This window comes from Aythya ferina (genome assembly GCF_964211825.1).
Source record: "Aythya ferina genome assembly, chromosome: Z".
Taxonomy (NCBI): Eukaryota; Metazoa; Chordata; class Aves; order Anseriformes; family Anatidae; genus Aythya; species Aythya ferina.
In genome coordinates this window covers 4155413-4176710 of record NC_140299.1, presented here as the reverse complement: position 1 = coordinate 4176710, position 21298 = coordinate 4155413, and the positions used below count along the sequence as shown (strand labels likewise).

Here is a 21298-nt window from a genome sequence, read left to right as displayed (position 1 = left end):
TCCCCTTTGCCCTCCCCCGGCCCGGCGCGGGGCGGTGCGGGGCGGTGCGGGGCGGCGCGCCGGGGGGAGCGGGCGGCTGCAGCCCCGCAACCCGCCGGAGCTCCTCCGGCACCAGCACCGGGGCCCGCTCCGGAGAAGAGAGCAGGAATAAAGGGAACAGCTTCCTCGCCGCCAAAAACAAAACAACAAAAAAAAAGCAGCCTTTTTCTCGTTTTTTTTTTTTTTTTTTTTTTTTTTCTCTCGTTTTTTTTTTTTTTTTTTTTTTTTTTTTTAACTCCTCGCCGGGAAAAAAAGCAAAAGCGAAAACGCTTCCCCTCCCCGCGCCCCCCTGCAAAAGGCCCCCAAACAACCGGCAGCAACAAACAGGCAGCAAAAAAAAAAAAAAAAAAAAAAAAAAAAGGGGGGGGGGCCCACTCCAAAAAAAAAAAAAAAAAGGAAAAGAAAAGGAAAAGCGAGAGAGCCAGAGACAAGCTCCATCGATTTCAAATCCAGGATTTTATCCAGTGCATTGATTTTATTTTTTTTTATTTTTGCTCTCCCCCTTTTTTTTTTGCCTCCTTCCCCCACTCCTGCTTTCTTTCACCCCCCTCCTCCTTCTCCTCCTTTCCACCCCCCTTTTCCTTTCCATTTTATTTTGGATCCTGCTAAAATTAGCCGGGACTGCTCTCTGGGTGTTGCGTGTTAATTTGATTTACTCCGGGATTCCGGCTTCCAAGACGCCATTTTCCCCCCTTTCTCGCTCTCCCTCGCTCTATTTATCTATCATTTATCTAGCGAGCTCTCCAGCCGGCTGTCTGTCCGTCCATCTCCCTCTCCCCGGGTGCCTTCCCTCCTCCCCCCGCCCTCCTCCCTCTGCGCTCTGCGTGTGCTGCGCGGCCGTGCGCTCCCCTAATCTGACAGATGAACACCGCCATGGGTTTGCCGCAACACAAGCAAAAGCACCTTTGGGGGCTGTGGCGAGGGCTCGAAACCGGGATCTAAAAGAGAAGAGACAAGAAGGGGGGAAAGCCGAGGGAGGAGGAGGAGGAAGAAAGAAGAAGAAGAGGAAGCTGCTAAGAAGCCCCCGCTGCCGTTTTTTGGGGGGATATGGGTTAGTAAAAAAAAAAAAAAAAAAAAAAAAAAAAAAAGCGACAAAAACCGGGAGGCATCGAGGAAAGGTCTGTCTTGCTGATCCGGATTGCGGGAGGGTCTCACCCCCTCGCTTCTTACCCCCCCTCCCCTTTACCCCCCTGCCTTTTTCCCCTCTGCATGCAAAAGTTAATATCGTCTCCTTTTTTTTTTCTTTTTTTTTTTTTTTTTTCGTGTTGTGACTTTGCAATGGCGCGGAAAGGTCTTTATTTATGGGGGGCTGGGGGGAATTTCTGTGCCCTGCGATGCATGCGAGCCCTCTCCCCCCGACCCCTTCTCTCCCCATGCTTTGTGGCTGCAGGGGGGGTGTATGGGCTCGTTTGGGGGGTGTTGGGGGGGGGGCGGTTGCGGTTACGAGCGTGCTGCTGGGAAGGGGTTGCATTTTTTTTAGGAGTTCGCATAATGTGTACCCCCCTTTTGCCTTCCCCCACACACCCCAAAATTTGCTAGCCTGTATGCGTTCCCCCAGCGGGGCCGCGGGGAGGTGGCAGCTCGGCGTGGGGAAAGCAGGGGAGAGAGCCCCCCCTCTTCCCCGGCTTCGTAAATTGCAGGTTAAGTGGAGCTAGAGAGCAACCCTGTAACCTTTTCGGGATCCGTGCGTGTGAATGTGAGTGTGAGTGTGAGTGTGAGCGGGTGGGCGTGAGGGTGGGCGTGCACCCCCCCCGTGCTCGGGGCTGCCCGCTGGGAGGGCGCCGCTGCCCCTCTGACATTGGGAAGGACGCTGCGGGAGCGGGCAAGGGGGGGGCTTGGGGGGAGCTGAGAGTGTGGGGGGGTTTAGAGGTGTGGGACACCCCCCTCCTGACCCTCCTGCTCGGTGCTGGAGCGAGGCACGTTGTTAATTGGGGGTAATTAGTCCCTGCGCGCCGCCACGGGGCCCCCGGTGGCCCCCAGTGAGATGGGGAGGGGGGGGAGGGGAGAGGAGGAGCTGGAGGGGGGAGTGAGTGTGAGTGTGAGTGTGTGTGTGTGTGTGTGTGTGTGAGTGTATGTGTGAGTGTATGTGTGTATGTCTGTGAGTGTATACGAGTGTGTGTGTGCGTATGGGTATGTGTGAGTGTGTGTGTTTGAGTGTGCCTGAGAGTGTGTGACTGAGAGTGTGCAAACCTGTGAATATGTGTGTGTGAGTGTGTGTGGCAGTGTGGATACATGTGTGTGCAAGTGTGAGTGTGTGTGTGAATGTGTGCAAATGTGTGTGTGCAAGTGTGAGAGTGTCAATGTGTGTGTGCATGTATGTGTGAGTGTGCATGCATGTGTGTGTGAGTGTGCGTGAGTGTGTGCAAGTGTGAATACATGTGGGTCTGTGTGTATGTTTGTGCATGTGTGGGGGTGTGTGTGCCAGGGGGGCACAACCCAGGCTGCAGCTGAGGGCAGCTGTTGTCAGCCCCAGCCCTAGTGCAAGGCTCCCTGCCCAGCCCCGGGCGCACACACAACACACATAGACACACTCACACACACACTCTGATACTCTTTCACACACACACATGCATGCACACTTACACATACTTGCACACACAGATAGACACAGACACACACACATGCACATACATGCACACACTCACACATATGCTCATATACACACACTTATACGTGCACACATGTTCACATGTACACACACTCAGACACATGCACACACAGAAACATGCACTCATACTTGCGCATACACACACAGCACACACACACGTGGTCGCTCACACACTCGTGTACACACACTCACACCCACATGCACAACCACATGCACACACACACATACACTCTCACTTGCACACTCACTCTCTCACACACTCCCCTCACACCTACCCTCACACACAGGCACTCACACACACACGTATGCACACCCACATGCACACACACTCGTACATGCTCACACTTCCCCCCCCCCCCCGTACACACTCTCACACACCCTCACAGACACCCACACTAACATACTCACTCACACCCCATCTTACACTCCCCCCATGCCACGGGCAGGGGGAGATCAGGTCCCCGAGGCGAGGCAGTGGCCACCTCCCACCCTGTTCCGTGTGCAGTGAGCGAGTGAGTGTGCTAGTGTGGCATTCAGTGAGTGTGTGTGAGTGTCTGTATGTCCACGTGTGAGTGTCCGCATGTCCGTGCAGCACCCCGGCACCATCTGCCCCGCTGTGCTCAGCTCAGCCTGCCGCTGCCTGCGTGTATCCCTGCCCCTACAAAGGCCGCTGAGAGAAGGATTTCCGATTCGTTTCCGCTTCCAATAAACGCCGCTGATAATCGTGGGCCCGACGCCTGATGCTCCAAGGGCACCTCGCAGTCAGCAGTGGCCCTGGGGCTGGGGTGGGACAGGGTCCCCTGGCCACTCTGGGTCCCTGGGGGGCGGGGGGGACACCACGATGGGGTGCCCCCACTCTAGGCTGAGGTGTTGGGGAGCCCGTGGGGGCTCCGCCTGAAATGTCCATCCGTTAGGTGTGCGAGGCGCTGAGCTGCCAGCCCTCTGCTGCCAGGGAGCGTATCGCGACCCCTTGGCAGTGACAGCGACAGTGGCCCTCTGTGGGGACAGGGCTGTTGGGGCCACAGCCCCGAGCGGCTGCAGCCCCCAACCCGGCTGCCCCAGGCTGGGATGACTGGGAGCATTGCCCTAAACCTGCAGAAATCAGGGGGGAAATCGCCTCGGGATGCAAAGCCGCATGCTGGCCTCCTGCGTAAAGGGAGACACCCATGATTTATTTATTTTTTTAATTCTTTTTTGGCCATTTGCTTTTTAGCCGAAAGGAGAAAAACCTTCCAAACAATGTAGTTGTGCTTTAGCCTCTGCTCTTGGCTTGGAAGGGTTATGTAAAAGCGGGAGGGGGGTGCGGGGGGGAAAGCAGAAACACACAGTGAATGGAGACTTCTCTTCCATCTCTTATTGGCTTTTTTTTTTTTTTTTTTTTTTTTTTTTAACTTCTCAGACTCAAAGTTTTAATTGAAACCAGAAATCTATTGAGAAGTAACTGAGCCAAGAAAACCTCTGTTTTCTCTGCAACTAGGGATGGGGAATAAATAATTTTTTGCTGATGTTATTTCAAGTTGTTTGAGCTCTTTGGTTCCTGCCAAAAAGCCCAGCATAGATTATTAACACATTATCATTTTAGGAGGATGCACTCTCTGAAATGCAATAAAATGGTGTGTTAGGTTTGTGCAGAGCCATAAACTATGCTAGTTGTTGGCAAACAAAAGAAACAGTGGCCATGATTTATTATTAATAATAATCATAACTGAGCTATTTAGTTTGACTTGATACTTGCTGGGTTTCTCTACTGAGGTTTCTCAGTATCATTTCCAATAATGTACTTTGATTAAGTTGGGAACTGTTCTTCTTTAATAACTGCTATGGCCACATGCTTAATTAACTCAAGAAGTTAAATGCTTGAAAAGGTCCGTCCATCATTTTTTGGCTTCAGATGCTGCTTAATCTCCTCTTCTAGTCTGTTTTGAACCCATCCTTTGAGTTCCTTTCCCCAGCACACATGTCTCTTAGGTGTAAGTGCCAGCTTACCAACAGGACTCTTGTTTTCCATTACAAGATTTGGCTAATCCCAGTTTCAGTGACTTTTTTTGCCCTCTCAGTAGGGCTCAATTGCTCACACATAATCTTTCCCTTCTGTTTTCTTTCCCCTTTGGACAACACCCTCCAGGACTGAAAAACTCTTGTCTTGTGCTTGGAGACTTGCAATTACACAGCAATTTTGACTCTTGACCCAACTAGTAGCAAGAAAGGCTATTGTCTAATGAACCACGTAAAAACAGTTCTGGGATCCAACAGATTGCTGTGCTGGAAATGAAAGCTCTCCCAGTGAATTGATGACTGATTTGTTTAACCATATGCCCAGGCATCCTTCTTGCTGCCCCTTAACTACCCATCTCTGGAGTATCTGTGATCTGTGGGTCTGCAACGATGTTGAAAAGCAACATTAATACCTGACAAAATGTGCTCCATGATGCATGGCCTGCAGCAGGGCCAATTCAATAGGATTTAAGCCACGTTTAGAAAGTTCAGCTTGTCACTTTTGCCCACCATAACATGTGAGCATGCAGGGTTTTGAGCATTTACATGCTGCAATCAAACAGCGTTTGGGAGAAGTACCGCAGGGTTGTGCATGGAGAAGAAATAGGTGTTCAGATGAAATCCACTGCAAAACCTAGCCTCAGCTGACTTGTTGCTGGGAAATCCAGGTGATTTTAGGGCATTGGCGATCCAAAGTTTAGAACTAGTCCAAAGCCTAGCAAGAAAGGCGGGAGTCTGTGGGAGAACTTCATCTGAGAACGTTCCCAATGTTTTGCTGCAGGGCTTGTGGTTTCTACTGGGACTGGTTTTGCTGCTATTATAGGTTCTGCTCTTGTTACTTTCTCTCTTTCCAACTTGAAAAAAAAAAAAAAAGTTTTCTTTCCCATTATTATTGTGGAGGAAATAAAATAAATAAAATGACTCATCCTTTTAGGAAATTGTCATCTTGATTAAAGATGGGCTTTAAAACCCCTCAGCTTCAGGTTTTAGCCTGGGGGACTGTCAGATTTGAAAATGATTTCCAAACTTTCAAGGTTGGGATTGCTTTGCCTTCTGATAGGAAATCACATTGAAAGTGTGCGTTGTTAGCACAATTGCTTTTGTGATGCTCTCAAACCCTTAGAGATGGCTTCTTTTTCCTTCTCCTTTGTAAAAGCTTCACTTGATATGGCTTCAGAAGTTCATTGTGCCTCAGACCTGCTCAGCCAACTGGTGTTGTGAACAAGCACAGCTCCCCAACAGCTGCCTGGATTTGGTGGTCCTGTCTAACTGGTAGGGAGAGCAAGGTTTGGGGGATTCATGGTTGGGGCTGAAAAAGGAAGGCTACATCATTCCTTAAACTAAATAAAAGCAGTCAGAGAATTTGACGTCTTGACCTTCAGAGCTGGGGAAATGTGTGAAGGAAGTAGGGGGTGGTTAAATTCACTTTATCAGCTCTTGAGAGTGAGCAGAGTTCGAGGCTATTTTTCCCTTTTGGAGATGGATTTACTTTGCAGCACAGATTGTCCAAACACAATGATGAGCTTTTACTGTAAGCTGTGGGGCAGCTGGATATGAAAAGCAATCTTCTGACATTATTTCATTTAGGCTTTTGTTGTCTTTTATGAAATTGAATGTTTCAAAGAGTTCTCAGATTAGACAACTCTCTCTACAAAAGGCCAAATTGAAACTGTAGACCTCAGACACCCCGGAGACGGAAAGGACTTGATCCAGGCTTGGTTTTGATCTTTCTGTCTCTCATTTACTTCCCAAAGTTCCTGGCTGGAGAACTTTGCAAGGTCCCAGACCTCTGTATCTCCATGATCTTTGACCAGTTGCCTGTCCTCTGAACCCATGTGCTGTTGTCAATGTGTGACAATGACTTTGTTGACTTGAGATATGAAGAGGAAAGTGATGGGGCTAAAGCACAGGGGGCAGAACAGGAAGACACCAAAGAAGTATTTAGTCAGTGGTGCTGCTCACAGACCAGATACTCTTGTTTAAGAGTGGTGACTGGTGGGGCTCTTAGATATGTGCATCCAGTACAGGGGTCTTGTGGGGAAACAAGGGGTTGTGCAAGTGGTGAGGATGAACCGGAGTTGTCTTCCCCTTGCAGGGCTCATGAGTCTGATGTAGTTTTTTTGAAAGCAAGCTCAGTGTGTGGAAAAGCCATGCAAGATCTGGCCAATTTCTGTGCAAACCTGAGCTCAATAGGTGACGGGGAGGCCCTGACCTGCCCCAGTGAATACAGGAGCACAGGGTGGGATGATGCTCTGCTCTGCATCCTCTGATACTAGGATGGAAATGCCTTGTGGAGATGGGCGCTGGGGTTGATGCTAAACTCTATGGCTGGGGAGACCCTTACTCAGCTTCTCACTTTCTCCAAAGTAGTGGGATGCTGCTCCTGTTGCTGTGCAGTCCTGGGCAGTTAAGGATCGTATGAATGTGTCAGTGGATGAGATTAAAGTTTCCCCTACTCTAGTACAGTATCTCCTGTAACAGTGCTTGGGAAAGCTGTTCAGAAGAATGTGTGGTAGGCAGACATGGGGTAACCCAGGACTCACTTGAATACCTCAAAATTAGAGATGGGTTAAAGATCGGAAGCCTGAGGTTTAACGTTACTTTGAAATTTTTGTTAGCCTTAACCTTTAAAACTGAGAGATACATATGTATACAATGAATCATTCTGTTCCTGTCCCATTATTTTAGCAGATGGGGAAGTTGGTTTTAAGATGGAAGGGAGAAAATGATGATACTCAAACCAGAGGTCAAGCTGCAAGGTGTTACAAGCATGTCTTTCCTCCATATGAATCCACATATCCTGAGTATCCTACTGATGTGATTTCTAAGACTTGGATACTGGCCTAACTTCCCTATGTGTTTCCAGACCCAGCGTGTTCTGGAGGGATGCTGTTATCCATACTCACCTCTCCTCAAGTCTTGCTAAATTTTTGGCTCTGGAGAATGCAGTGGGGTTTCCACTGAAACTCCTCTGAAATTCTATTACTTTGCTAGACAAGGAAATCCTTCCTGTTGTATTTTTTTCCCCCTCTAAAGCCTTCATATGGAGCTCTATAGTGTGGATTCAATAGAATTTTGTACAGGGAAATAATTCTCTGCTGAATTCTTCAGTTCTTTTTCAGAAGGGATCAGAGACGTGGAGCTTAACTAGGGGAGTTTAGTAAGTGTTTGAACAGGATTGTATACATGCAAAGTATTATAACAGGCATCTGGGCAAAGTGTTATTATACATGCCCATTATTCCTAAGGTTGCAAAACAGTTTAAAATATTAACCCATATATTCACATCCTCGTAACTACCATAAACCTTCACCTAATGGGCTGAAAAATGTCATGCTTTCTCTTTGCTTGATGGCAATTTTCTTCCTGAAAGGTTGAATACATTCCCTCCAGCTGTCAGTTGTTCCTTTTTTTTTTTTTTTTTTCAATTTATTCAGAAAAAGTGAGAGTGGGGGAAGAAGGGGAAACACTTTTCTATTTTAAATTATTCTAACCATATGCTTTTAAACAGGGCAACATTCTAACTGGCTGGACTTTGAGCTGATAAATGGATATAAACACAGGGCTTCTTGAAGGCCCGTCTTCTCTTAGTCTGTGAGGGTAGCAAAAAAAAAAAAAAAAAAAAAAAGATCATGGCTTCTGAAGCTATGACAATTTAAAAGTGTCATTGTGGACATCCTAAAGTCAATCAGGATCTTTTAGTCACTTGGCTTTAACAGTGAGGCACTTTCCTTCCAAATCCTGCTGAATAAGTGCCATAAATGTCACTTGCTGTAGGTGCTGATTTACATTAGATCCCAATATTGTGTCATTGAGGTAGTCACAGAAGCACTGATCCTGCTCCTTCATCCTTTCATCAGAGTTGCAGACACATCTGCTTGTAAAACATGCTAACTTTCACGCATGGATTTCAGACCAGAATATTTTGTTAAGGCCTCTCTCAGACCTTCCAGGGCCTGAAGAAAAGCCTCTAACAAGATAATGAAATATTACAATAACAATTAGCTGCAGCGTAGCCCATGGTGGGGACTGGGACCCTATGCAAACCTGCATCCATCACCCCTCTGCCTCTGGGGAGTGCCTTGGTAGGGACCTTCAGGCCCCAAGAGCCCTAAGTGAAGGACTTGGACTGGGAGCATGGGGACCTGTAGGTCATTCGTGACATGAGATGACCCCCAAATTCTGCCTCCAATCTGACCCTTAATATTCTCCCGAAGTCTGTGGGGTTACAAGGAAGTAATGACCCTAAGTCCTGGCCCTGCTCAGATGGGGATTTGAGTGTTCCCTGCCTGTTTGCCTCTGTGGACTGAGCTGGACCCAGACATGTACAATGACTTTCCCAGGACGTGTGCAATGCCTCTCGAAGAGCACAATGAAGTAGCTCAGCTGGAGAGGCCTTTGGGGCATGCAGGTACTCAGCAGGCTCTTATCTCCCCTCTGACTCAAGGTGTCCCAGCACTTCTGTAACTGTTTCCTCTTCATCTTCAATAGAGGCTACTCCTTTCCTCTGCCCACAGCAGCTGCCGGCTGTTTGCCTTTATTCCTGTCCTCGGGTCTTCCCACCAGCACGCTCCCATCTAACGGTTATGCCTCTTGACTCCTCTGTCCGGGCAGTGCGGGCTGCCCTTTGCCTTGTGCACATCCAGCCACGTCCACCTGTGTCCTGCTCTGCGTTCACCTCCTGCAGTCCACAGGGCTCTAAGGGACTTTCTTGTTTCCCTGGCCCAGACATCCTCTCCTCCTCAAAGCCAAAATACTGATCTGTTGTGCAAGGAAAGGAAACAGTCTCAGTGCCCTCCTCTAAATACCCCAAATTAGTGCTCTCCCTGCATGCCCTTTATGTGCTCTGTTTTCCCACAGTCCCTCTTGATGCTGGGGATACGTGGTACATTTTACAGCACCAAGAAAGATAACACTGCTTACTTATCACAGAAACCCACACTGCAAGCGTCCATGGACAAAATCCAACCTTCCTTATTCCTCGCCTCATCTGAAGCATGCAGAATTGGGTAACATGGGATGTGTTGTTTGTACAGCCTCTAGACTGGGCACAGGATAGATCCTGGACCAAAGCCTTTTTGGTCCTCCTTGTGCCATCACTTACGGCTCTGAGGGATGGATGCTGAGCCAAGATCTGGTGCATCCCCTATCAGATGTGTTGTTTTATTTTATTTATTTCTTTGTTTTTCCTGAAGGGAGGGAAAGCTGGTGTATTTGGCACTTGTGCAAGCGAAAATGAAATAATGGAGGAGGGGAAAAAACAGAAGAGGAAGGAGTCCCATGGTAGTGGCAGTAAATAAAAACAAAGCTTTTGTTAATGATTTATATAGAGGAATCATTTTCAACACATTTCAGAGAGCAGAGGGACATGTTTGATCAGAGGGAGAAGGAGAGATTACTGCCCTACCACGACGGTGTTAGAAGGAGGCTACTGTGTCTGATGGCAGCTTTCCAAGAGCAGAGGCAATCTAGGAAAGTTTGGTAACACAGATGATGGAATTGTACAGGGCTTTGCTTTCTGTGGCTGGTCTCCGTGCCAATATCCTTTCCCTACATACCCATAAAACTTTCCATTTGTAGCTTGGAGTGGCTTCCAGTACCTCCAGGATGGTGCACTTGGCAAGAGCAGGGTAGAATGGAGATAGCACTTGAAGTCCCCTTCTCATGCATGTTGTCTCTTTTTCCCAACAAGTTTTATGGCTCTTGTTACTGGAATAAGCTTTGTGCTCATAGCAGCATGCACTGCTGCAGCCAACAGAGTGCTCAGGATATTCTGCTGGCTAATCTCAGGAGCTACCTTGGGATATACATTATGCTGGGAGTGACAATGCATAGTCTGGAGGCTTGACAACCTGGCGCTGACCCCACGTAGGCAAATCTCCTGGCTTGGCTCTTTGTGTCGTAATGAGCTGGAGCACAGCTGGCATCTCACTCTGCTTTTTAGTGTCCCAGAGGCCTAAACTTCACAAGGATGATGGGTAACAATGCAAGGATGATGTGTTTGTGTTTTTGTCATTTTTATGACATGCTCTCTGATATTACTATCCCTTGATTCAGAGGTGTGAATCCGGTGAATAGAGCCCAGCTTTGCAGCAACATTGGCCTCTGAGGGCACAAGTGGTACGAGGTTTGTCCTTCAGGGACCTTCAGTGAGCAGCAGGAGGTGTTTACAGGTCTGGTGGCCACAATCCCTTCCCTCACACCCAGATGTAGCTCTAGGTTGTGAGTGAGTGGATTTATGAAACCTTGGCACGGTTCTCAGGCAGGAGCTTGTAAAAGTCCTTGGGCAACATGATGGGCATCTCTCCTCCTACCGCAGATGGGTGCTTTGCTAGGCTGGCTGTTGCCACAGCTGTACCTTGGGCAGTATTGCTTTTATGGGCCTCGTGATTTATGGCCATGTCAGTTGTTTAATCATTCAGTTGGCCCTCCCTTCAGCGCGGCACGATAGTTAGTTACTTACATAGAAAGGTGACTATCTGATCTAATTATGGACTCTCAAACCTAATTATGGAGTCAAATATGATTCCATAATCTACTCTTAATGTCTCTGTGTTGAGAAGACAGATACACACATGTGTAATGTGCACACTTACATGCCTCTGTAATTATGGATGTGCTTTGGGCTCTCATTTATTTCTGTCTCCTTATCTTGGGAAGGGATGCTCACAGCCTCGTCTGGCTGTGAGAAATCTTCAGATTGTCTTGTCTTTTCCCCTTTTTCTGGTTCCCTTTGCTGGGTTTGGACACACTGTGACAGAGCCATCAGTCAGTTTCACTTGGTGTTGCTGGTGGAAGTGCAGAGGGCCAGTAGCACTTGGACTCGAGGCAATCCAAAGGAAACGAGTGAAGATTACTTTTTTGCTGTTGTTCTGGTAGCTGTCACTAATCTTTGCACCTTATCTTCATGTGGATAGATCATACCTGAGATAGCTTGCGCGCTTTCAGAAATAATCCTCACATAACCAAGGAGAAATTGGAGGCAGAGGTGGAAGGACTGGAGCAAAAGCAGTGGATGCCATGGAGAGCAGGGGACCTCATGAAGAGCAACCACCTTTCTTCTGTGTAACCCCCTCTGCATCAGCTCTCCCCATTAATGAACCACATGCCCTAGTTAGTTGGCTTTGTAGATAATCTGTGGATTACAGGCCTTCACATATGGTCATTCTGGACACAATTATCCGTTTGAGTTGAGGATCTCGTACAGTATCTGGTGTATATCCACATATCTTTTATGCACATCTATATCCAGGTTTATCATATAGATGGGAGTTTTAGCGGTGTATTTAAAACTGTTATACAGTAGTGAGTCCAATTTGCCCAGTGTTGGAGATGAAGGGCAAAAAAGAAATCACAAAAGCACAGAATGGCTGAGGTTGGAAGGACCTTTGGAGATGATCCAGTCTACTGTGCTGCTCAGCGCAGGGTCACCTAGGGCAGAATGCTCAGGGCTATGCTTGGTTGGGATTTGAACATCACCAGACCATCTCTGATTTTTTTACCAAGAGATTATTATTATTATTATTGTTATTATTATCTTGAAAAGGAAGTCTTTCTACCTTTTTGCTTTACAGAATGACATAAGACAGGTGCAAGGGAGAGGTTGTTTTCTGTGGGATCTGTAGTATGGATGGAAAATAGCTGCCACAGTCATTTTTCCAGCTCCCTGCCAAAGCTGGGAGAGTATCAGGGGCACAGGAAGTAACTAAGGCTGAGGTTCAAAGATGTGATAAATCTAGCCCCAGGGCTCTGAGCAGCAGATTAAACATGCTGCTGGTGCATGATACTGATCCTGTATAAACTCATTTGCCTTGCTCAAATCTGCTCAAAAATAAAATAAAATAAAATAAAATAAAATAAAATAAAATAAAATAAAATAAAATAAAATAAAATAAAATAAAATAAAATAAAATAAAATAAAATACAGTGGCTTAATTTTATCCCAACAGGTTCTGTTCCACATCAGACTGTGTCACCTGCCTGCACCATGCTGGCTTTATGACTCACAAGTTGTCCCCATCCTCTGAGTCTGCTTTTAAATTTGCACAAAGGAAGCCTTAACCTCCATCTTGTGCACTCTGGTCCATTCAATAAAAGTATGATCATGCTCCTGTGCCTGGTATGCATCAAATTTGTGCTGCTGGGTAATCTGGCAGTGCGCAGACCCAGCACCATAAACTGTGTGGTCACAGCACTGCGCTTGAAATTCCTAGATTTTTTGCAAAGCAATAATGATGAAATAAGTTGGGGATCTTTTTGTATTCCTAATGCGGGTTAACTGAGTTCATCACAGCTTGCTCCATGCCAGGCTGTTTTTTGTTTTTGTTTTTTTAATCTCCCATGATGGATTCTGAAGTTTCACTGACACTTCTCATAAAAGCAGGTTTCTGACCAAAACTTTCCCTTGGGTGTAATGTGGGTTGTCCACTGGCCTCTGCCCCAGAGGCAGCTGCCTTTCAGCGGTGGCATATATAATTGAGGAAGCAACCCAGGAGTCTTTGGAGTGAAAGGTGATACGTCATAATTAAATATTGCTGTATAGTCTCTAGTGCTTTGTGGTAAATGGTTTTAAAAAGATGGTGCATAAAGAGGCTTCCAGGATTTCTGATATTTTGCAGGGATTAGGGATGTTGTAACTGTATTTTGCATGACAGAAGGTGAGACCCAAAGCCAATGTGACAGATATGGGGCTCCACTTCTTCATACTTGGTATGATACTCTCAGGCTTCTGCCTCAGTTGCCCCGTGTTTGAAAGGAACCTGTTCAATAGATCTTTATTTATTTTTTTCTTTTTTTCTTCTTAAGGCATTTTGGACTCTATAACTAAAACAAAAGCAATCTTTGTAGCTACAGTCATGCCTGAGATTAAGGTACTCTGGGATCTGGGCAACATCTTCTAAAATTGCTCCAAGCTCTCTGCTGGTGCTCATGTGTTTGAGCAAATCAGACAGAGCAGCAGCACAAAGGCTGGGCAGCTGAACCTAGCTCGCTTGTGTCTGCCGAAGCAGCGGTGCCTCTGCACCTATGTTTGCTTGTTACAAACATGATTGTTACTCAGCACAAGGCAAAAGCTGTGCCAAGTATTACTCCCGCTTTCACTGCATAGAGAATCCCAAACAGGTGGATTTCTCCCCCTTCTACTTCCAGCCAGACAGTGGGCTCTCACTTTTCTTTTTATCCTTAGCAAATTTTCAGTTTAATCACTTAACAGCACCAATACCTGAATACTTACAAGTGCAAGCAGTTGCCTGAAGCAGGAGAAAGGAGCATATTTGGAGCCCTTAATGGCAGACATCTATATGACCCTAAGGGAGGTCTTCTCCTTCAGGCCTTTGCCTCTAGAAGCATGTTTGAGGTGCCCAGAGGTGCAGGTAAGAGACATATGAGCAGCTAGGCTGAGCACACAAGCGTTTGATTATTTCTCAGTACTTATCAGAGGAAGTGTGAATTTCTCCCTAATTAAGAGCTAATGCCAACATCTGTGAAATTTGTTGTCATTCACCTGTGAATTATCCTCCTCAAATTTAACTTGACTGCAGGAAGCCCGCTAGCAGTAACACTTTCCTCTGGGAGCTTAATTCGGCTGGTGAAGCACCTCTGCAGTTGCTTATTGAATAGGAATTGATGCTCATGAGTCTAGGAGAGGGCAGTTTGGGTAGGCATTTAAAAGCCTTGGCAGCCCCCATCTCTTGAGTATTTAGTATTTTTTTTAATATTTGAGTATTTATTCTTGAGCCAGGAAGCTTGGAAAATCAGCATCCTTGCTGGATTTCCAGGTCTGCATGTTGCTTGCTAAAGCAGAAGAGCTGTTGGAGGACAAGTGTTTATTGCCTTCCCCTTGCAGGCCAGCCCAAAGCTGGGGAGATGCAGGACACCTGGAAGAGGGAGAAGCCCAGGAGGCTGCAGCTGAACCTGAAGCCTGAACTTTTCCCAGTGACTTCAGCAGGGGAGGTTTGAGGGTTTGATTTTCCTCAGTTCTGAAGCTCAGACCCCTATATCTTTTGGGGGAGGCGCTAGCAAAGAGCTATTGCCACTTCAGTTGAAAACTCAGTGCTGAGTGGTTCCTGCAGAGCTGCCCCAAGCTGAGGAAAGGGGAGGTCGGGACTTCGCCCAGGAGGTTACTTTTTCAGGAGCCTGAAGTGAGGTTTCCTAATTAGTCAAAGCGCTTGTAGCCTGCCCAAACAAGAAAGACGAGTATAATGTCCCTGCACCCGAGTCATTTAACTATTAACCCTGAAGGAGAGTAAGGAGATACCTAAAACAATGACCCAGTTAATTTGGTGTAGCGTTCGAGCACCGGCGTTCTTTGTTGCTACCTGTGGGTCTGGTGATATCATCATCTGCTGGTTCTCAGCAGGACAGGAGGCCAACATTTTAAAGCAGGATTTTAATGCTGATTTTCACATGAACCTATCTGATACTGGTGTAACACAGTGCCTTTAATCAGCTGTTGCTGGTTTCTGCTGACCCCGAGGTGCTGAGACCCCTTGGAGCAGGCCTGGCTTTGGACTAGGCCTCCATAAAACAATGAGCTGGGAATGGTGTTTTGGATTTTGGGCACAGAGTCAGGAGCTTTATCACATGTCCCATTTGAAATAAGGTCCCAAGAGGATTTGTTCATTATGCCATAGCCCGTGGTCCTTTCTCTGCACCCTCAGTGGCTGAGGGTGTGGTGGCCGCGTCCTGAGGCAGATGCTCCCTGCAAGAGGCCTGCTCTTTTTCACCAGCATCGAGAGAGGTTAAAAGCCTGTGGGCGGAGGCCAGCACAGAGTGCCCATTGTACATGCGTGCATACCAGAGCAGTAACTCCCTGGAATGCTGCACAGCCGAGCTTTTACCACCTTGTGTTTGTGTTGCAGCACAGGAGTGTGTGTACATTGCGTCCCTCTCCAAGGAGATTAACAATGTGACCTGGCAGATAAATAGGACAGCCTTTTTTTTGATTGGACTGGTTGGAAGAGGAAGGTAACCCTGACTCCCATCACCTCCATAGGCACAAAGGAGAGGCAAGGTGCAAGGTTGGTCAATTAGGTGGAGCATCTCCATGCAACTGGGTGGCTTTAATGTACTAATTGCGTTAGTAATTAGTGAGTACCGCATGGTAAACACTTGGGTTCAGAACTATGTAAGGGCATTAACTAAGCCACCCTACAACAGGTCTGAATGAGTAAGCATTATCCTTGTTTCATTGATGGTGAAAGGGAGAGCCTTGCTGGCCACAGGGTGAGTCAGGACAGGCATGTGGGAGACCGTGGGTCTGTTAGTTCTTCAAGATCACCTTAGATGAGGCCAGAGTGACAGCAGCTCTGGGAAATGAGCCTCTTCCCTATTGCCAGAAGATGTGCATCTTAAGCATAAGTGTTTTCATGATGTTCTGCCAAGGTACGTCTACCATGAGCTACGAGAAGTACCTCTAAGGCCAGATGGCAGTTCAGGCTCTATGATAGCTCCTATTTTTTTTTTCTTCTTCCGCTTGGGCTGTCATATTGTGCTATTTATGGGAAGTTTATTTGAATTTGTCTCTGCTGGGACCTGGGTGGAGGTCAGCAATGATTTCATGGAGCTGTAGGATACTTAGGGCTTTCCATTACTAGCCATATGTGCTAGGGTCAGACAAGTGACCCATGGCCATATTCCAGTGGAAATACAGCTACATAACTTAAGAAAAAGGTTCGTATTGTTACTTCTTAATTTTTGAGTTTAGGTAAGTCCTTTTAAAAAGCCGAAAGAAGCTAGTGGCACAAGGGCATGTGATTTTTCTCAGTGAGCTGTGCTTTAAAGCAAAATAGTGCACATTTATAGTACTGTTATGATTTGGTGATAGGTAGCAAGTTCTCTATTTCTCCTTTACAGTTTATTGCTACTAAAAATGGCCTGGGAAATCCCTGGCTGTTCTCAGATCTTGCCTGCAGTTGGTCAAGGGGTGGGGTTTGGCAACGTAGCCCAGCTCATCTAGTAGGGAGCTGCTGCTGCGAGAGCAGGTCTGTGCCCCCAGCACCGACTCCTGGCAGCACCTTCTTGTTTCATTCTCCCTATGCCAGAAAGGATATTCTTCTGACCCACCAGGGAGCTGTTTCAGGGTAGTAAAGTAGCAGCAAATTTCACTCTGAGATATCCTTCTGCTGACTTTTAGCCTAAAGTGGCTTGTTATATTGGGCAGAGAGTTGGGGGATTACTTGGCAGGTTTTAGGGACAGAATGCAAAAAAACTTCCACACCTTCAAGAATGCTTTGTGTGTATTTTTGTCTTCCCTAACCAAATGCTTGGTATTTGGTTTAGTCTCTTTATGCCATTGAGTGGCACATCTTTTGCCTCAGCTGAATATTCCCAGCATCTCTCATTAACTTTTGCCAAGATTATAAGCTGAGTGCTTTCAACCAGAGGGGTTTGATCTGTGGTATTTCAAAGAAATCTCACATCTGAAAGGGTGAAAGCACAGTTCCTGCTTCAGTTGGCCCAAGCCTTTGTTACAGAGCAGTGGTACCCAAGGGTACAAGGAACTCTGGAAAATATTGACTTAATGACTTCATCTTTCCTCCATCACCCTCAGTACTTAGGTCCCTGACATGCCCTGAAAGGGACCCAGGTGGATCCTCCTACATGCGCAGCATCCCAGGGAGCATCTCGGGCTCCAGACAGCGTGTGCCTGGCCCAGCAAGTATTGAATAATTCATCTGAAGCAGAGTGCCCCACACAACAGCCGGCAGCCGAGTGTGTCTCCCTTGCTTGCAAAGTGGGGAGATAAGGAGTCTGAAGCTCTCCTGCCTTCCTCATAGGGCAACACTGGGTTTTCTGGGCTCTGATCAGTGGGATATTGTTTAACATGAGTCTGCCTCTCTATTTTTTTTTCTTAAAACTAAATAAATAAGTAAACAGAACCAAACAAAAAACAGGACAGTGACAGGGAACACTTTAAAATAAGAGGAGGTTTACGGGTATGGAGAACTGCCTTCTCCTTCACTTCTTTCCCAAGTCCAGAGTGGAAGGAGGTTGCATATAAACATATTTTCGTTGTTGTTGTTTTGTTTTTTTAATCATCCATTTTCATCAGTTTAGTGATGCACATGGCTATAATTCCTCAGCTGGGCTGCTGAAGGGTACTAGACGTGGCCCTCAGAAATGCCGGCCAGCGTCAGTTCCCGCTTTGCATCAGGGAATGCCCTTGAGATGTTGCAGGGGAAGCCCGGCCACGCTGCATTTCAGTCATTTCCACACTTGCATTCAATACATACATGTGTGTTAACTTCCTTTTTTCTTCTCCTTTCCTTTGACAGTGGCAGATCTGATCTCTTCTGAGCACCTTGCAGCCTCTGGGCAACTGGGACGTTGAACTTGGCGAACAGCTGCCATCCATTCCCTGGGATCCTACCTGCCCTTTCTCTCCCCATCCCCTCCAGCACTCCCCTTCCCTCTGATAAAACTCCAGTGCACTGCGGTACTGCTATGGAGCCCAGGGAGACTTTGGGCAGCTCCCGGCAAAGGGGAGGCGAGGCAGATTTTCTGCCGGCCACCGTCACCTCTGCCAAGCCTCCACCGGCCTCCAGCTGCACAGGGGAGACGATGCTGCCTGCGGCAGGCTCGGGGAAAGGGATCCCAGTGAGTGGAGAGCGGATGGAGCCTGAAGAGGAGGATGAGCTGGGTTCTGGGAGAGATGTGGATTCCACTTCCAATGCAGACAGCGAGAAATGGGTGGCAGGAGATGGGCTAGAGGAGCAGGAGTTTTCCATCAAGGAAGCTAATTTCACAGAGGGGAGTTTAAAACTAAAGATCCAGACCACCAAGAGAGCTAAGAAGCCCCCAAAGAACTTGGAGAACTATATTTGCCCTCCTGAGATCAAAATCACCATCAAGCAGTCTGGGGAGCAAAAGCTTTCCAGAGCTGGGAAAAACAGCAAAACAGCAAAGGAGGAGGACAGATCACACTCCAAAAAGAAGGTAAGTCCTCTGCTTTCCTGTATTTTCCCTAGAACCAGTGATTTGTGTCCAAGACACAATCTTCAGGCAGTTTACGAGGTCCTGCGTGGCTACAGAGGAGGCAAAGCCACGCAGGTACCATCCTGTGGTGCTGTGCAAGCTGTGAAGGCGATCTTGACCTATTCTTCAGATGCACCAGTTCAGGAGGGATCAAAAGTTCAGCCTTGCCTCTTCCCTTTTTGTGCATAATTGAGATTTAAGGTTCATCTTTACATGAGTGATAAATGAAGGAGCCCACTTCTACACTGCTTTGTGTCTGAGCTTGAGCCTTTTGGCAGTTAAAGCTTTTGACTACATTTGTAAAATACAGGTATGTGCACGGAGAACAATTGAATCCATTCCTGTATACCGAGCAAACGGCTCCATTATTCTTGATTACAGCATTGTGCTAGCAACACTATAGTTATGCTTCAGAAAATACTTCCATTATAAGTCTCATTCTTCTAGATGCTTATTATTTTCTTGAAATATCCTCCTGGAGAGAATTTTTTGGTAGCTTAAGCTAGGGTAAAAAAAAAAAATTGATATATTTTTCTTTTTTTTTGGTGCGTGTGATTTAGTCAAAAAGGGGAACAGGGTATAAAGAAAAGATTTTCTTTATATGAGCTGATTACAGGAGAACCCTTTTTGTTTTCTTGTTGGTTTAATTTTCAGTAATGTGCCCTATGCTTAGATTTTTTAAAAGAAATCGAGTTCTGCAGCAGGGGGAGCAGGGAGATGATACCTTGTGACTATTCATGTTATTTTGGGTGTAGGAGTGTTTTTTGTCCTAGGAGTCAGACAAAGGAGCCCTGGTCAGGTTGAGACTTTATCACAATACAAATAATTCACTTCCGCCTCTTAAGCAACATGTGGGCTTTGTGATGAGTTCAGACAGGAGTCCACATCTGCTGAAAGACTCATGAATATCTCTAACACCTGGACAAATACACCTGGGATATAGGCTTGCACCAATCTAGAGCTCAGGGGATGACTTGGTCTTGCTGTTCGATGTAACTTTGATCCCTTGCTGTGCAGAAGGTGTCCACTTCTGTACTTCATACCCGCGATGGGTGCTCGAAGGGCTACTTTAAGCCTGGAGGAAGCTACTTGCCAGTGGCCCTCTCAGGACCCAGTGTCCTTCACAGACTGACCTAGACCAAAAGTCTGACAGCTCTAAATCTCTTTCTGAAACAGCAACATTTCCCATTGATGTGAGGCAGAGCCCAGGTAGGTTAACATCACTCATTGAGGGTACTTGCCTTAGAAGCTGATCTTGTGGCAGGGAGAAACCAAGGGGAATTTTTCTTAGAACCACAGTAAATGGCATATTCCTTGCACATGAAAAGTAGCACAGTGTAGTTTTGTTCTGGTAATAAACTGGGAATAGATTTTCCCACCTATTGAGAAGGACAGGCTGCATTCTTAGCACTGAGCAGTGTTTTATTTCCATTTCCTTATCCTCCCTGAATACTTGCAGCAGTTTCAAGGGAACCAGTGGTTGTGTGAGACTCTGCTAAGAGACAGCAAAGGTGTCACAAGCAATCCCTCTATGGCCAGGCAGGGAGAAAAAAGAATTGCTAGCCACTGCCTACTGCGCATGGACTGTGAAGAAAGAGTGCTTAGAAATCAGACCTTTCATTTTTGCTTATCCCTCAGTTGCATGGCTGTGGAAGGCATGTTCATTCTTTGATGTGGCTATCCAAAAAGGTTAAATAAATAAAGCTAGCTGTAATGAAACTTGGAGGGGGAAAGAAGGCATTGTGGTGACGTTCAGCGTGAGACTTTAATTGCTGCAAGATAAGGAGTTGGAAAGAGGCGGATCACAGTCCACGTGTGGTTGTATCCAGCCTGTGCTTGTGCTATGAGGTCCAAGCTGGCTCATGCTACACGCTCAGGCTAGGAGCACTTGGGGCAGTGCTGGTCTAATCCGATCATTTAAAAAAAAAAAAAAAAAAAAAGAGAAAACACAGCAGGTGGATCCTCTGAGCAGATGGGGAGAGGCCCGCCGCACCGGCGAATCGATTAGCATAACACCCAACGGCTGCCGCACAGCAGCTGCTGAGCTGGGGCCGGGCGGGCTGGAGGCGATGTGGCAGAGAGGAGTCACCAGCAGGGATTTGGAGGACCACAGGGATGTGATCTTGAGGGGTATGATGCCCAGAGACCTGCACCCGGCATCCCTGGGGTGGTGAACATCATGCATCCCTGCAGCCAGGCAGGATTTTGCATGCAGGTGGCTCTTAGCACTTGGGTTATAGGATCAGTATCTCACATCAAGGGGTGGTGAAAGGCACTGAGCAGGAAGCAAGCAGGAAATTGGTCGGAGAAGGGCTCCTGAGAGAGGAGCATGCAGGTAGCTTCTGCAGACACTTGCAGAAACACTGAAAGCTGCGGTAGTGGTTACAATACGATTGTCACATTTAAATGATTCTGGTGGTTTTGATCTTGCAGTCACGTGTTCTCCTCCAGTTAGGCTGTTTGCCTGTTGCTTTAATCAACACAAACTCAAGAAAAAAATAAACTACTTGAAGCAGAAGGGAACAATGCACTTAAACTTGTGGGGCAGATATGCAGCTGGCATCACTCCACTGGATTTTTGCCAGTAGATATATATGTATATATGTATAAAACATATATTTCCCCCGTACATGGGCACAGTGTCATTACTTGAGTTTTATCTCCTTGCTTATGGATGCAGGG

General features: G+C 46.8%; 1 protein-coding gene across 3 annotated transcripts in view; it reads left to right on the top strand.

Moving 5' to 3' along the window:
- The first annotated feature begins 607 nt into the window (after nt 1-607).
- SETBP1 (SET binding protein 1) overlaps nt 608-21298 on the top strand; it is a 269874-nt gene continuing 249183 nt past the window's right edge. Inside the window, exons 1-2 of one of the 3 annotated variants that reach the window (XM_084503657.1) lie at nt 608-1090; nt 17917-18577. In XM_084503657.1, the coding sequence (XP_084359783.1) occupies nt 18086-18577 (492 nt within the window). In that variant the 5' untranslated portion in view covers nt 608-1090; nt 17917-18085. Of the gene's footprint in view, nt 1091-15713; nt 16025-17916; nt 18578-21298 lie in introns of those variants that run through there. The other 2 variants (XM_084503655.1, XM_084503656.1) reach the window with 2 other exon arrangements.